Source organism: Clarias gariepinus, chromosome 7 (genome assembly GCF_024256425.1).
Source record: "Clarias gariepinus isolate MV-2021 ecotype Netherlands chromosome 7, CGAR_prim_01v2, whole genome shotgun sequence".
Lineage (NCBI taxonomy): Eukaryota > Metazoa > Chordata > Actinopteri > Siluriformes > Clariidae > Clarias > Clarias gariepinus.
The window spans coordinates 25,607,566-25,625,902 of NC_071106.1; the positions used below are offsets into that span (position 1 = coordinate 25,607,566).

At 36.8% G+C, this 18,337-nt stretch overlaps 1 protein-coding gene across 2 annotated transcripts in view; it reads right to left on the reverse strand.

The window, feature by feature from the left end:
• sema4ba (sema domain, immunoglobulin domain (Ig), transmembrane domain (TM) and short cytoplasmic domain, (semaphorin) 4Ba) overlaps window positions 1-18,337 on the reverse strand; it is a 71,306-nt gene that overhangs the window by 36,887 nt on the left and 16,082 nt on the right. For both annotated transcript variants that reach the window (XM_053501133.1, XM_053501134.1), the window contains exon 2: window positions 12,366-12,752. In XM_053501133.1, the coding sequence (XP_053357108.1) occupies window positions 12,366-12,489 (124 nt within the window). In that variant the 5' untranslated portion in view covers window positions 12,490-12,752. The remainder of the gene's footprint in view (window positions 1-12,365; window positions 12,753-18,337) is intronic.

The following is an 18,337-nucleotide window of genomic DNA, read 5'->3' on the forward strand; positions in this document are numbered from 1 at the left end:
CGCAGGTGACATGGAAAAGGAAAAGCCCCCCCTTTTTAATGCTTATAAGGGCTAAATAAAATTTAGTAATCAGTATTTGGTGAATGAAGCATATGCACGGGCTGCAATTATGCCGTTTTTTTCTCCTCCTCCGTTTTAAAACCATGGTGACGTTCCGCGAACTTTGCATATATCGTAGAGCGTCAAGCATATTTCACCTTCGTCTATCTTGGCTAGTGTGTAGCGCAAGAACCTCCATTAAAGTATGTGCGATGTTTCAGATGGCATGGCAAGTGTAAACACGTGAATCGGATATGAGTCATAGTTAAAAGAACGTGTAAACAGACGGTCAAAAAAATCAGATGTAGGCAACAAATCAGAATTGGGCATCGAGACCTGCAGTGTGAACGTAGCCTTAGTGCGTGTTTCTTACTGGTATAATCAACATCCGTGCACGCGTGTCCTGTTTACTATAACACTGACCATGTGTGTGTGTGTAAAACATGTTTTATTTTGTGTCTGTATGCGTGTGCACAACACGCGTGTAAAGCAAAAGCAAGTCTCATTAGAGACGTTAAAAATCCATATTCTCTCTCTACTTAAGGTGCGTGCGCGCGCATCATTGGACACCGTGCCTCACACACACAGACCCCTCCTACTTTTGCCTTCACACACACACTCGTTTTCTCTGCTTTACACAGAAACACTGCTCTGTGGCGATTCTTTTCAAAGGTGAAGTGCAGGGTAATTTGTTTTATTTTAGTTTACAGCAGTGATTCCGTTAGCGTATTTAAAACTTAAATTTGGAATACTAGCTTGCTTCCGGAATTAATTGTGCTCGTAATCCAAGGATCCACTATATCTTTTTGGCAGATGTAAACATACATATCTATGTTTTTTGTGTTATTCCACAAAAGGGTTGGAAATCGGGGTGCTTATTTTGATTAATTTTCCCAACCGCCGTTCGTTATCCGAACATTAATCGTTAACTGATCAGATTAGAATATTAAATAAAAATTGAATGAAAATAGGACTGAGGAGTGTCTAATTAAATATGCTAACATTTTTTTTCTGTTTTTATTTTAACATGTGCGAACAACAGCACACAGAACATATCAAGAACAAAATCTGGATTCACACATCGTCAAATTTTCACGCACCTGCAGCGTTTCCAACAACAGAGAAAAACAAAGTAATATAAATTAAAAGAATAAAATAAATAGGCCGGCACTAAATATTTTTTACTTAAATAACAAATTAAGATTACAAAAACGAAAATACGCTGAAATAACTTTGAAGCTTTGACGATCAGACATAGTAGCCAATGTCTGACAAAATTTGCCTAAGTTTTTTCAGTTAAAAAAATTGCAGGCATCTCTTTTCGCTCGCTTCATTTTGCTTCCCCGGCAAAATATGTCTGAAAGCACGTGTGGTTGCACGTGATAACGCCGTTGTATCATTAAAAAAATTATAAATAAATATTGGCTTTAAAAAATGAATAGTTAATCTAAAAATTAAACAGATGGCGCTGTACTTCTTTTTTTTTTTCATGAGTGCGCATTTGAAATCTGCAAAAAAAGTTCAAAATTAATCAACCACCACTGATTTTTTTTTTAATCCTTTTTAACCAAAATGACTAACTTGCAGCTGTTGGTAATAAATCAGTAAAACAAGAATAATTTAAATAGCTTAGCACAACTACTAAGAAGTCATTTCTCAAAATTCAACAAAAATGAACGATTTTAATCATTACTGCAGTTTTAGAATTATTCAACCCTCCGAATAAAATCCCTCATTAGAGCACAAATTGGCGAATCAGGTGTTGTCCCAGGCACAGATTTACTTGATTTAGAAAACATTAAATACCTGGTCTTTCTAGAGATTAGTTGATGCCCGGATGCATGTCAGAAATGGCAAGAGAGTTGTCCATGAAGTAAATAGAAGAGAACATTGCCTTGCACAAACAAGAACCCAAATGTTTCTAGAAATACAGTTGGAAGCCTATTTTGCAAGTTCAAAGTTAAAGAAACAGTGGCTATACTACCTGGATGTGGTAGACAGAGGAAGCAATCACCTGCTGCTACAAAATTTCTGCGGAGGCAAGTGTTCAAAAAACCTTAAATTACTGCAGAGGACCCAAAGAAAGATTTGGAGGCAACAGGCACTAATACAGAATTATAAGGCGCATACTGAATACTGAAGGTCAAGTCAGGTCGTACCCTGATACTAAGCCTAAAACACAAGAAAAGTTGGCTCCAATTTGCTAAAAAAATAAAATAAAAAAAAAGACAGTTTGGGAATTTTGTTCAATGGACTGATTAATTAAAACTTTAACTTTTAGGGTCTATGATTTAGCAGTATGTTTGGAGGAGAAAGAATAAAGCATGCAACCCTGCCTACAGTGAAGCATGGTGATGCTCTGTGGCTGCTCTGCTTCCGCCTGCACTGGAAATCTGCAGCGTGAAGAGAGCAAGACATTTTATTTAAGTATCCTTAAAGAAAACTTTATGGCATCTGTGAGGAAGCTAACGCTTCTGTGTCATTGGATCTTCCAACGGAATAATGACCACAAGCATACTTCCTCTAAACCAAGCCTTGGTGGACTTTAAGGTCCTAAATCAAGGACTTTTTTTTTTAAGTGCCCCTATTATGCCATTTTAAAGGTTGCTAATATTGCTTTATGAGTCGCTTAAAACAGGTTTACATGTATGCAAGGTTAAAAAACACTTTAGTTTTCTTCAAAAATAGATTTGATTTTACCCCATTTCTAAATGTAAACGACTTGTGTAAAGCAGTTTGAAGAATCAGTCTGTCTAAACCCCTCCTTTCCGTGAGCCCTCACTGCTGTGATTGGTCAGATGGCACGGTCCTTTATGATTGGTCTACCACTACAGCGCGTGTCGGAAAACGTAACGCCAATAACCATAACTGAATGACAGCTCTGGAGACCTGTCAATACATAGAAAAGATTGCCTCGATTTTACCCTATCAATTCGAGCCGGAGTTTGACGATGAAACGGTTGAAGTGGCACATCGACAATAAACTGTTTCGCAAGCACGACTGGAGCAGGACGTTTCACAGCGCAGGATACAGCATCTTCTTGACATGATGTAACGTTAAGCTACGTGGAAATAGTACTGTTTGTGAGCGACGTAGAATGTGGGCGGACATTATGCAGATATGTTACTTAGTGACGTGGAAGAGTAACAGAAAAAGATTCGATTTGCTAACGACTCCAGTGGCAATAAAGCAAAGACAGCCACTTTCAGTTTCGAAGCTGCCATGTCAAGAGAAATCATAAATTAAGTTTAAGTGAGGTACTGTATAATGTCTGTCAATTTAATGTTGGAAATAGGTAATACTGATAATATTTTTCGCATGGCTGGGAAAAGATTATCTGCATTTACATTATTTTCTATGGGAAAATGCGTTTCATAATACAAAATTTTGATTTAAAAGCTCGCCTCCGGAATGGATTTAATTTATATGGCTAGGTATATGGGTCAATGACGTGACGCCCCCTTTTTCTGTCCGGGTTAATTTTATTTTGCAGAAAAAACTAAAAAATACATAAAAATTTCTCATCAGAAGTTATACCTTCTTTACCTACTAAACCACTCTAACTTCTCCAAATTTTTAAGTTTTTCATCATTTTTCTGCTATCCGAAGTGCCAAAACACCATATGGGGCGACCGTCCGGCCTTGACTTTAGTTAGGACAACTGGTTTAAAAACACTTTAAATCAACTTAAATATATCCCTTTTCCTAGTTGGCATAATTTTAAACATGTTTTACATCCATTGTAAAACTATAAAGCATTTGCTCATATATTTTTATCATGATATACAAACCAATGTTGTTCGAATTATGTTGATTCTATCCATTTTATCCGGGGCGACCAACAAACCACAATTTTGGGACCTTTATTTTAAAAAACATCTCAAGGATGGGATACTGCATCAGCCAGACACAAGTGAAGACCCCCTGGAAACAACTGTATGGTCAGTCTCTCTCATATAGTAAGAAAAAGCTGTTTTTTAACTGCTGTGATGTCGTAGTCACTTTTGGTCATCATGTGGGGCGACCACCCCAAAACTGTGAATTATAATTTTTTTCCACAAATCTATATTTTGATGATAAATTTGATAGTGCTTTGTCACTAGAAGAAGCTAGTTTGGTTTCTGAGGCTAACCGTTAGCCTGTTATACTTGAGTAAACTTGAAATCATCATATGGGGCGACCGAGTATCATGTGGGGCGACCACTGCTAAATGTGTTAAATGGTAGATATATGTCCTATATTTGTAGTTTTCATATTCTATACATCAATTATATACATAGAGTTAATTGTTTAAGTATAATTATTTGTATATTTTATCTTTTTTTTTTAATTCAGCCATTTTCCATTCCTTTTATAGGGATAAACATTTATTTTAACTGGATAATGAAGGAGACTCTGATATTATAGAATAAACTTGTAAAATAATGGTTTTCATAAAATGAAAGGGCATTGAAGTTTATCTTTTTTCATCAGTTTATCCACTTACTGATATGAGTTTAACTAGTCTTAATGATACATAAAAATGTGAATTCTGAGATATATTACGGTTGCCCCAGATGACTTTTTTAAGGCTTTTTTTTTTTTTAAAAGTCTTATCCATCAATGACCCATATATAGTATATGCGCGCGAACACGCAAATACATGAACACATACACGGGCTCAAAAAAATTACACACGCTAACACTTCTGGCTGTGAGGCCATTGATGGCTCAGTGGTAGGTCGCTCGCCCGCTGAGCGAAAGGCCAGGGTTCAGTTTCCTCCCACTGCCCAAACGCAAGCCTTAGGAGCGCTGGTCAGAAAAACATTTGATTTGCTAACGACTCGTTTAGGCGAATGTGAGCTGACTTTTTTTTTTTTTATAGGCAAAAATAGGGCACTGTCGGCATCACAACTTTGCAGATAGTTTATGGTCACATACAGCTACATGACACACTGCATGAAAGCTCATATTTAAAAACGCATAATAGGGGCACTTTAAAGCAGTTGCAGCATGCACACCCGAAAATTTTACCTAACTACAAGCCATTGCCCATGAGGAATGGGCTAAGATCCCTCTGAAAGTTAGTGTCTGGCTATATATCACTTTTTCAGAAGTTCATAATAGCTACAGCTACAATATTAGTTATGTTTAGCCATTTAAATTGTTCTAGTTTCACTAATTTATTACAAACAGCTGCAAAAAATCTCACTCTATTTTCAATGGGGACATCATAATTTAGAGTGAAACTCTATTTTACATACGTACATTCAGACACACACAAACAGTGATGCCTCAAATTACGATCGACCCATATCATGAATTTTTGCCTAAAATGTGCCAAGAAATTTGCCTTTTAAAGTATTTTCGGCATACGAAGATCTGAACCAAGCCAAACCAAGCACTGGCTATGTTGTGCATGTGCATAAGTTGCACACACGTCCGGACAGTTTAAAGCCGTTTGCATTAATGCGTCATGTTTTGCATCATTTTTGTGCATGCATAAAAGCCAAGCAAACAAGTTTAAATTTTTATTTGTTTATTAATTGCCTATTTATTTAGTAAATACATAACATTCTTTGTACTCATGGTGTCATCAAGACCGGTGGCAATAAAGCAAAGACAGCCACTTCCAGTTTCGTTTTTTGAAGCTGTCATGTTAAGAGAAATCATAAATTAAGTTTAAGTGAGGTACTGTATAATGTCTGTCAATTAAGTGTTGGAAATAGGTAATATTGATAATATTTTTGGATGGCTGGAAAAAATTATCTGCATTTACATTATTTTCTATGGGAAAATGCGTTTCATAATACAAAATTTTGCCTTAAGAATTGATTCAATTTATATGGCTAGGTATATATAGTGTATGCAAACGAACACGCAAATACGCGAACACACAAACACACACAGGGGCCCAAAAAAATGTACACACTAACACTTCTGGCTGTGAGGCCATTGATGGCTCAGTGATAGGTTGCTCGCCCGCTAAGTGAAAGGCCAGGGTTCAGTTTCCTCCCACTGCCCAAACGCCAGCCTTAGGAGTGCTGATCCAAAGCCTGGATAAAATGGGAGGGGACCGGAGCAGCTGAAAGACTAACAAGTTTTCACTAAAAAAAGTCAGTAGTTGCAGTATTGTTGATGTGATAATCAGAAGAGGGGCATATATTTTTCATATTGAAGTTTGTATACATTTTATTGGACCCCTCTGTGTATGGAGTGCACTTTGCACAGTGTAGGGATCATCCACAAAACTTAATAATGTGTGTGTATATATGTATATGTGTATGAGTGTATATATGTATGAGTATGAGTGTATATATACATATCATGTATAGATGTGTGTGTGTGTATATATATATATATATATATATATATATATATATAAATAAATAAACACACATACATGCGGTATCTAGTGTATACAGTATCTGGAACCTTGGATTATGAGCATAATTAGTTTCGGAAGCGGGCTCATATTCCAAAACACTTGTAAACCAAATTTAATTTTCCCATCAGTAATGATGGAAATTTTAATTATTTGTTCCACAGCCCAAAAAATAAATACATAAAAATAATTAACTAAAGATATTAAGTAAAAAATAAAACAAATTAACCTGCACTTTACCTTAAAAAAAAAAGTAAAAATAAATCCCCACAGATAAGTGTTTTCGTTTGTGCGCACAGGCACTGTGTGTGTGTGAATCTAAAGTAAGCTCCCCTCTCCCCCTTCCTCCACTCTTTTCACACATGCGGAACACATCGCCACTCGTCTTGCGGAACACTCGCAAACCGCGTTACTTGCAATCCAAGGTTTCACTGTATGTGTGTGTGTGTATATATATATATATATATATATATATATATATACACACCCACCCACACACACAGTGATATACATATACATATATACATATACACATACATACATACACTCATACACACACACACTTACCTAAAGGATTATTAGAAACACCATATTAATATGGTGTTTGACCCCCTTTCGCCTTCAGAACTGCCTTAATTCTACGTGGTATTGATTCAACAAGATGCTGAAAGCATTCTTTAGAAATGTTGGCCCATATTGATAGGATAGCATCTTAGGGTTGATGGAGATTTGTACGATGTACATCCAGGGCACGAAGCTCCTGTTCCACCACATCCCAAAGATGCTCTATTGGGTTGAGATCTGGTGACTGTGGGGGCCATTTTAGTACAGTGAACTCATTGTCATGTTCAAGAAACCAGTTTGAAATGATTCAAGCTTTGTGACATGGTGCATTATCCTGCTGGAAGTAGCCATTAGAGGATGGGTACATGGTGGTCATAAAGGCATGGACATGGTCAAAAACAATGCTTAGGTAGCCTGTAGCATTTAAATCATGCCCAATTGGCACTGTGGGGCCTAAAGTGTGCCAAGAAAACATCCCCCACATCACTACACCACCACCAGCCTGCACAGTGGTAACAAGGCATGATGGATCCATGTTCTTATTGTGTTTACGCCAAATTCTGACTCTACCATTTAAATGTCTCAACAAAAATTGAGACTCATCAGACCAGGCAACATATTTCCAGTCTTCAACTGTCCAATTTTGGTGAGCTTGTGCAAATTGTAGCCTCTTGTTCCTATTTGTAGTCCAGATGAGTGGTACCCGGTGGGGTCTTCTGCTGTTGTAGCCCATCCGCCTCAAGGTTGTGCGTGTGCACAAATGCTTTGCTGCATACCTCGGATGTAACGAGTGGTTATTACAGTCAAAGTTGCTCTTCTATCAGCTTGAATTAGTCGGCCCATTCTCCTCTGACCTCTAGCGGACTGCCGCATACTGGATGTTTTTCCCTTTTCACACCATTCTTTGTAAACCCTAGAAATGGTTGTGTGTAAAAATCCCAGGACCTGAGCAGATTGTGAAATACTCAGACCGGCCCGTCTGGCACCAACAACCATGCCATGTCAAAATTGCTTAAATCACCTTTCTTTCCCATTCTGACATTCAGTTTGGAGTTCAGGAGATTGTCTTGACCAGGACCACACCCCTAAATGCATTGAAGCATCTGCCATGTGATTGGTTGATTAGATAATTGCATTAATGAGAAATTGAACAGGTGTTCCTAATAATTCTTTAGGTGAGTGTGTGTATATATATATATATATCAAGCATCCTGTGTCATCACCACCCCGGGTCCACCGCACAAACAGCCAGCTCCAACTTGCACACATTACACACTATATACAGTAGGTCCGATGTCAGTTTAGGCCCTAAATATTTGTTGAGTGCGTTGGTGTGTGTGTGTGTGTGTGTGCGTGTGTGTGTAAGAGAGAGAGACAGATGTAAGAATTTGTGATGTGTACGTGTGTAGCAGCATTTGCAATGTGTGTGTGTGTGTGTACAATAGGCCGCAGATGCTGGAAGAAAAGCATCTCACTATTATGTTCCTTAATGTGATGTCACTGACCGTGATGTCACTAAACGCATCACTGGATCTAACGTCCCTCAATATAATGCCACACAAAGTTATTAATCCCTTTCCAGCGTAAATTGCGAGAGTTGACGGCCTAAATGTATACAGGGTTTATATGCAAATGCGTATGAACTATGGAGCAATATCTCGTGTGGGGGCCCTGGGCCTCTCAGGCATCCTAATGGCAGCAGATTCCAACACGTCTGCCAATTTTCATGAGTTTTTGAGCATGCTAAGACACCCAAAATGCAGAGAAGGGTAAAAAAAAATCCATAGGTAAACAAGAGGGTCCTGTGCAACTTAGAGTGCTTGGGCCCTAAAAAAAAGAATGATTAGGAAAACAAGAGGGTCCTGCGCACCCTACAGCGCACCCTACACCCTACACCCTTACATCAAAAACCTGCAGTTTTAACAGGGATTTGTGGACGTTTTATTTTAAAACGCAAGATGATATCTACAGGTCCAAATCTGTCTGCATGATTATTCCATGTAAGAATGCCTCTGGCATAGTTAGACAAGATTTCCCTTTACAACTTCATACACTAATTAAGAAGAAATTTTCCTCAGGCCTACGCCATGATAAAAGACAGAGGCCAATAAAAAGACTTGAGATGTTTTAGTTGTGAAATGCTAACAGTCCTGTATGACCTGTTTCTGCATAGAAATTGCAAGCAAAAGGGATTATACATCTCAAAAACAGGAAGCCTGCATAGACATGTATAATTCTTGTCTTTTTGCTCTTTTATGATCCATGACTGTAAGGATGGATATTTTGACAGCACAATGTAAAGTTTTTTAGAGTCTGACTTGTCTATAACTGAAAAGGATGGCTTAAGTAAAATGACTGTATTAACGTAAAACTATTATACAATTGAAAGAAAGTCTGAATTTCAACTTAACCATTATGTGGGTCATCAACACACCCTACTATAGACCTTTTTCCATTGCGACAGCAAAGATTTTTTTTAACTGACATTGGTACACTGTCCAACTACTGTGTGGTGTATATATACACTGTAAATATACATACAGTAATGTAACACATTAGTGACAAGCTTGCCATAAAGCAAATGAAACTTTCTGCTGTATCATGAACAGGTTTAGGTAGGGAATTTGTCTCTCATGTGATTGCAAGTGTGTTACAAGTAAAATATCAGTTGGTTTATATTATACCATAAGGCTTTCATTTTCCTAGTACTCTTTTAAAAACATTTAGTGTACAGATATATACATAATTGAGTTTTACTGAAAATTATAAAATATGCACCTTCACTCATGTTAAAGTTATACTACAGTACATGCACACTAGGGCCGTGCGAGATGGACATAAGAAACCTATCACAATTTTCTCGAACAATAATGCGATTTTGATTTTAACACACACAAAATCAAACATTTTGACGTTTTACAGTGTGAATATGAAACCTTTTTCCAAAGGAAAACAAGTAGATCTTTATCAAAGACCTGTAACATGTCTCTAAAACAGACATGAGGCAAAAAAAATAAATACAGCTTATTTTATAATAAAAATCCTTTCGTGTAATTTTTTTATCATAAACGATATTTATATTACACAATATTTAGTGTAAAAAAAAATTATTACATGACAAACACCTGCAAAATAAATGTTCCACAAAATAAACATTATATGAGAATTTATATTACGTGTCTTAATTTTCGTGTATTAATTTGTCACATTTCTAGGGTTAATTATATTAGTAATGATATATTTGATAATATTGATACTATTATATATTTAAAAATAATAATAATATGAAGTTTTGATTGTGGTGTCCTATTATATTTGATAGAGATTGTGTGTGGGGGGCAATCCTTGGCAGGGGGGCATTTTAGCGCATAACAACATGCAGTGCCTGTCCCGAGCCCGGATAAAATGAGAGGGTTGGTCAGGAGGGGCATCCGGCGTAAAACCTGTGCCAAGTTGTAGTGCGGACTTTGAACTAAAAGTTTCAAAATCTACAGCTCGAGCATAATATAAGCCTTTACTGACTGGTTTATTCTTCTCTTGGCAAGCTGATATTTTTATTGCTTTTTAAAGAAAAAAATTAATTATTTTGCAGCCCGCAACAGAACACTCCATCAAATCAATACACAGCTAACTGTTTGCGTCTCCTTCCGCTTTGTGGGTGACGTCAGCGCTTCTTCTTCGTCGGGGTTTACTGGCGACTTGCATCTGGAAGCGCGCTGTCACGGCAAACAAATAATTGCGCAAAAACATAACGCACGCTTTTAAAATCAATTAATAGAAGCTTCGAGGCAGAAGATTTTGTCTCGATCATTTTTTTGTAATCAAATTACTCGAGGACTTAAATGGCTGACCTAACACGTTAGATTACTCGTTACATTAAAAATGTAATCCAAGTTGTCTAACGCATTATTTTGTAACACGTTACACCAAACACTGGTGCACAAATACACACACACACTAACGGAAACACTGCTCTGTCGGGATTCTTTTCGAAAGTTAAGTGAAGGTTTTATTTTTTACATTCTGTATTATTTTTATATGAATATTTTTGGGTATTGGTACAGAGAGCGGTCAACAGTACCACAGAGAAGAGCTATGATAATCACTGTTATAACTAGGGATGCACCGAAATGAAATTCTTGGCCGAAGCCGAAGATTTTAAGTGATAAATTAAACTTACGTGCTGTACGTTTTTGCAGATGCACCCCCTCTGGACAATTCAGCAGAACAGTGTCTGCAAACGGCCGTTTTTGCCTCTTTCTCTGACACTTTAAAGTGCTTCCACACTGCTGACATGTTTGCTGCATAAAGCCCGCGCCTCTCACTTTACGCGGGTTACTATTTGATCGCGTCATTAAAAACGTCATTGTTCGACAAAATTTATTCTGCCTTTTTACTTTTTACTAATTTCGGTTTCCGAACCACCAGCACCTCAAATTAGAGCTTCTTTGAGTTTAAGTGGCAGACAGATTTTAACACTCCCTGTTCAGAGAAGACTGCATGAGTCAATGCCTTCTTGGTCAAGTTGGTGCAAAGAAACCATTACTTCAGAAGAAAAAACAGCAGAAGATTTCTAACCACTGTGTCTTTGTTATACGTACAGTATATAAGGTGAATGGACAGTTCCTAAATGTGTGGTTCCCACTGTAAAGCAAGAAGGTGGAGGTATGATGTGGGGGTTCTTTGCTGGTGACACAGTGGTGACCTGTTCAAAATTCATGGCACACTTAACCAGCATTCACATAATTCACATGGCTACCAAAGCATTATGCATTTACTTGTTTTCCAACAGGACAATGACCACCAAAGCGTGACTAGGTTATGTAAGGGTTATTTGTCCAAGAAGGAGAGTGACAGAGTACTGCATCAGATGACCAAGCGCCTCCACAATTACCCGATCTAAATCCAATTGAGAGGGTTTGGGACTGAAGAATAAAGGATAAGCAGCCAACAAGTACTCAACACCTCTGGAAACTCCTTCAAGATTTTCAGAAACCATTCCAAGTGACTACCTCATAAGGCTGACTGAAAGAATGCCAAAAGTGTACAAAGCTGTCAACAAAGCAAAAAGTAGCTACTTTGCCTTAGCTACTTAAATAAAAAATCTAAAACATATTTGGGGTTATTTAACCCATTTTTGCTGATTGCAATTCTAGAAGAACCCAGCAGAAACTGTTGAATGATCTAAGGTCAGATTTGCTTTGTTCAATAAGCTTAAGAACAAACTTTCGACCCATAGAAACAGTTGCAGGATCATTCCACAAATTTGGAAGATGAATTTTGCTAGATATTAGAACACCTTTTGCTCAGGATTTTTCCTTGTTTAAGAAGCAAGCTTTAATACATACAGTAATAATCAACCACACTTCAATGTCTGTGTCTGTGTATTGCTCTTACCATATACAAAGCTTAGGCGGGGCGTGACATCATCCTCAGCCTTGTGCACTGAAGTAGCCATGTAAAAGATGGTCAGAAGGAAAAGGAAACAGATTGGGAAAGAGTTCCATACCACACTTGCCATCCTTATGCCTCTTACAAAATGACCGTCATGGACATTGATGAGGTTTTTGAATAGAGGAATAACATTACTCCTTTCCTTTAAGGTTCCGTCTCTGTGTACTACTCCACCAAATGACAAAGCTGTGTGTGAAGCTGGTATTGATGATGATGAGGAAATGCTTGAGCTTAAAACTTAATACAGCATCCTTCCACAAACAGGTAAGCCTCCCAGAACATGCAGTGCACTCATTTCAGCTTGTGTCATTACAGCACCTCAAATAAAACCTGCAAATAAAAACACAAGACAAAAGTCAAGTTAGTCACATAATAGGGAGATAAATTTTTTTTTTCTAAGGGTATGTCAAATTGCATTCCCATTTAGTAGGCACAGTGTAAGTGACTGACCTGAAAAACAACTGTGTGTTATTTTTGCACTTTGCTTGACACAAGTGTGACAACTGCAGTGGTATTTGACCAAGAAATAGAAGTCTATGAAGGGATGCGGGTCTAATTTAATAAATTGTCTATAATTTAAAATGTGTTCACAAAATTTGACATATAACATTGAAAAGGAAGACACAAGGAATATGGTATTTTTTATTTATACCTTGCAATCTCAGAGCTTTCTGAAGACCTGTAGTAAGACAGGACTCTTTTTAGATTTGTGTAAATTTCAAATCTTCATAAATGTAGTGGCTAAAAAAACTTTAACTTATTTTATACAGAACACAAACTTGGTTTTCATATTATGTTTGATTTAAATACTGTATGTCAGAATCATGCGCAACTTCACATTCACATAAAAGAAAACAGTTTTTTGAAACTTGAGCAAAAAAAACTAAAAATGCAGATTGAATTCAGGTGAAGCCAATCACCTTCTTAATGGCACATGCAGCTTTTCGCATCTAGACTTTGCAATACATGCCCACTCTTCTTTGCAGAACTGCTTAAGTTGAGTTAAATTTGATGGTGAAAATTTGTGAATTGCAGTCTTCAAGTCATTCCACAGATTTTCTGTGGGGTTTAAGTATAGGCTCTGACTAGGCCATGCAAGGCCATTGAACGTTTTCTCCTCCAACCAATGCATGGCCAGTTTTGCCGAGTGCTTTGGGTCATAGTTATATCGGAATCTTCTTCCCATTGACTTTCTCGCAGAAGGCAGCCCCATCTATTTTCCTTCTATCCTGAAAAGTGCAGGGAAACACCCTCATAACATATTATTACCACCACCATGCTTTAATGTAGGAATGGTGGTGTTATCTGGATGGTGAGCTCTATTGGATTTCCACCAGACATATTGTTTGGTGTTGTGGCCAAATAAAGAATTTTAGTCTCTTTTAACCACCTGCATTTTTGCCAAGCTCAGTTGTGATGGCATATGGCCGTTGTTGCAGGGAATCTTTTTTTTTTTCTTCTCGTAACCCTCCCACAATTGTGGAGAATTTATAATATTGTTGTCACAATATCAAGATAGGCCCCATAATATTGTTGTTTGTCATAAATTCCAACAACTGCTTCAGAGTCTTGATAGCCTTTCTGACTAGTTCCCTCCTGACTCTTTTATCCAACTTGGAGCAATGTCCTGATCCAGGGAGGGTCTGTGTTGTACCAAATCCATTCCACTTCTTAAAAACAGATATGTTTCTAGACAAAGAGAAAGCCTTTGTTTTTTTTTGTTTTTTTGTTGATTTGTATCTATCTCTTGACTTGTGACTCTGCAGTACTTTATCTTGGAGATCTTTTGACAGTGCCTTGCCACCCATAGTTTATTTTTTGCTTCAATTGCACTAACAGGTACCATGACCACAGCTGATCACAGTTGAGAGTCAAAAGGCGTGGTGTGCCATTAAGAAAGTGATTAACTCTGTTTTTCTTCTTTGCTTTTCTGCTATATCTTTTATTTAGATGTTAAAAATACACAAATGAATACATACATTTTTCCATAATTACCAGAAACAATTTATCTATCAAAGGAAGCAATAAAGTTGAGACTATATCCATTAACGAACAACTAAATAGGGAGTCTTGATACCTTATCCATTACACAAAAAATGTGAACCCTTGGCAAAAAAACTAACATAGATCTTTCTTTTGGCAAGAATTCAACTAAATGCATTAAGTTCCAGCAATATACATACCTTTTGGCCCATGTAAAGAAAAACTGTATAATACCATTATAGGCAGCTGCTGTTCCCTAAAAAGTATTTTAAAAAGTTACTTCTTTGTTTTATTTAGCTGCTTCATGTCAGTGGTATGATTTGCTCTGCGGTCAACAAAGATTTTGTGTGTTTTGGATTTTTTTTTTTTTTTTTTTTTTACTTTTGTATCCCCTGGCCTTTACCCATACTGCATGAGAAATGGGGCTTCCTATGGTTTCTTGGGCTAACTAAGCGCTAGAGAATGCAAACCACACATCTAAGACACCATTACTGTTTGGGAAACAAAATGAAGGACGAAAAAGTGTCCTTTCCAACTTTCAAATCTAATTTTCTCCTCGCCCACATGCTGGTACTAACATTCTATTGAACAGACTTCCTTAACTTGAGCCCCCTTATAAAAAAAAAAATAGAAATTTTGGACCTCATAGGGCCATTGCAACAGAACTGCATGAGGGCATCAATTTGTCTTAGTTTTCCCCGAGTCGGGATCCTGATCCACAAGTGCTCTAGGCTGTGTCACAAATGCTACCTCAGTTTAACAAATGATCATAAATTGATTGGCAGCAATGGTTACCATACACAAATAAATGGTCTGGTTAAAAAAAAATAATAATAATTAATTCAAAAAAATAAATAAATGCCCCATAAGAGGTCCCACAAACCTCCACAGGGTTCATCCTATTAGAGGTACTAAACAAACAAGCCCTACTGCATCTTGAGTTAAATATTACAAAGAATGAGCATTTGCATAAAAAAAATTCATTAGGTTCTGAAAGTGAGAATAAAAAAACAACACTCTGACACCCAACTTTGGACCTCAGACAAATTCTCCCGACACACAGGGCAATTTGTCTGAGGTCCAAGAATGACAGGTTTAATGTGATTACTCTCAAGTAGGGAGAACCATTTGAGCTCACACACAGACAAGTGGACTATGAAATCACCTCTACCATTTACCCCAAATCAAAAACATGTGGCAATCAAGGAATCAAGGAGTCCCATGATACCTAGAGCCACCCCGTGTGTCCATGATCCCTGTTTGTGTTTCAACGTAAGTAATAAAATCATGGCACACACGCACGAACACACAGACACAAACATACATACACACGGCTTTTAGATTCTTAAGAACCATCAGACAGCTTGTTACAAACATTTCTGACTCATACATGCAATTTCAATTGATACTGTAGGATTATTATTTTTCATCATTGCTATATTTAATTTCAGATTAGCTGACTACACCCTCATGTAATCCCGGCATTCAAGTCGCGCTGCATTTACAGGTTCACTTCCCTACTTTATAACAATCCCAAACTGCTATATCAGTCAAATGCACACAGTATAAAACAAAATAGTATTAATTCACCAATCATGCCAAAGATTAGCAATCATGGCTCTCATCACTCTTCCTTTTTTTTTTATTTAATTTATTTTCCACTTACATGATGTCTAAGAAGAAGGTGGATCTAAACCTGTAGTTTCACACAAAAAAAAACCTGTGTGGAAAAACCTAGTGGTGGTGGTGAGTGTGACGATGGAACAGCGTTGGTACAAAAAAAAAAAAGAAGAAAGAAACGGCTGCTACGTTGTGCAACTTTTCTTGAGTTTAAACCTGACGACAAACCACAAAGTGTAATAAACTGTAAGCAGTGCTTGGACCTTAGAATGTAACCACAAAATAAGTTAGCCATTAAGTACTAGAGAACAACATCTGAAAACACCCGCCGCCAGACCACACAAACGTAAATAATTCAGACATTACATAGTGCATCGTCATACACCAAGTTCTCAGCCGCACAACGAGATAGATAAATAGATAAAATTTATCTATCTATCCATCTATCCATCTATCACAGCCTGTCACTTAGCACAGTTGAAAACAAATTATTTAAGGCAATGATAAAGACTGTAGACAAGCCCTACTGTCAAGCTGAGCTGTGGAGCCATATTTAAGTCCGACAGTGCATTTCATACATCTGCGCCTGTATTCACAAAGCTAGCTGGGAGTCCTAGATTAAGTAACTTAGGAAACTTCTTAGTGCAACTCTGAGAAAGGACAGTACAAAAAAATTGTATAATCATGAATACTGGCTACTTTATGCAAAGTTTCCATTATAGGCTCAAAGTTAACTAATACAACCAGATTTTAAAAATGTGTCTACTTTTCCAGCAACTAACTTCCACAAAATAGTTACTATTTTTAAGTTCTTATATTTATTTACAGTACTGACTGTATTATTTATAATCCATTTCAAATTGATGGAAATTGCTCACCTTTTACCAATTTACATGATTGCAGGACAGTCTATTAAAGTTGCACTTTTGGATGGTATGTACTATAGTCAACAACCCAAGAGAGATGGAAGAAAGTAAAAGAACAAGAAAACCAAATTGGACAGAAGAGGAGTGTTTACTTTTACAGTTAGTGTTTGAAGAATATTTCTTATTTTCGCCATTTTGTCCTCTGCTATAGAAACTCTTAAGGCCCTTAAAAGTCAGCCTCTCTACTCTTAACAATTTTAACCTTAGGAGCCGTTTTTAGGGCTAAGATGTTTCATGAATCATTTTTATCTTAACTAAGATTTAATCCTAAGTTTAAGGGGAAATTATATGAAAATATCAAAGTAAGATTTTTCCTCAATAAGAGCAACTTTTAGGCTTAAGAAGCTTTGTGAATACGGGCCCTGGAGTTTGGAGGAGGAAAGAAATGGTGTGGTGTACATCACCATGGACAGTAGATCAAACATTGTAAAAGCAGCCTCCCTAAACAACTGAACAAGTTTTCAGTGTTTTGGCTACAGGGTACATCTGGCTATAGTTGAGTTGATAGTTTATCACAATTCATTACACAGTTAAATCTTCATATACTTGTTTAAGTCTGAAAAGTGGGTCCCTATTTTTTGTAATTTATCAGAATTTCTGCTGCATGTTTCTATATTTGAATCTATGCCAAGGGTTTTTTTTTTATTCATTTGATTTTCAATTACTGTTTTAACATTTTTTATGCAAAAAAATGTATGTACGATTAAATTAATTTACAGCAGAGCCAAAAATATTTATGGTATATGCAATAAAAGACACACAAGACATCCAAATAGCAAAGAAACTCCAAGCTCATGTTAATTTTTTCTTTGTCTCCTAGACAGAAATGAGCCATTTTTGAGACTTGAATAAAATTTAGGCGTTTTCTGCATCATCAAAGATGCAGAAATCTTCTCATTATCTTATCCCACACATAAAGTATATAGTACTTGAAAACTGTGCATTTGGGTTTTCTGATATGTTGTGTAGATTAAACTCGTTGTCAATTTTAAAAAATTAACATTTTGGTACTACCGGAATGACGATGCAAAAATGTAGCACTCACAAAATGCGCATATTATTATATATTATCTCCTTGATATAAAATGTATGTTTGCTGACAGAGAGGGTTTTCATCATGTGTCACTTTATTTTAGACTACATAGTTAATGTATGCATTCCTCTTATTATTATTATGGTCATGTGATCTTATAAATCTGTTCTATTTCTTGCCGATATGGTTCTGTTAAAATTTTTTAGTCATTTTTAGTTAAAATGAAATTAAATTGAGTTATTTATATTAAATATATCGTGCTGAAAAAAAATTTCACTCTATATTGCACAATCCTGACACCTATACAGTATATTTATTAAAACATAATGCATAAAATGGTTAATGGTAATGCT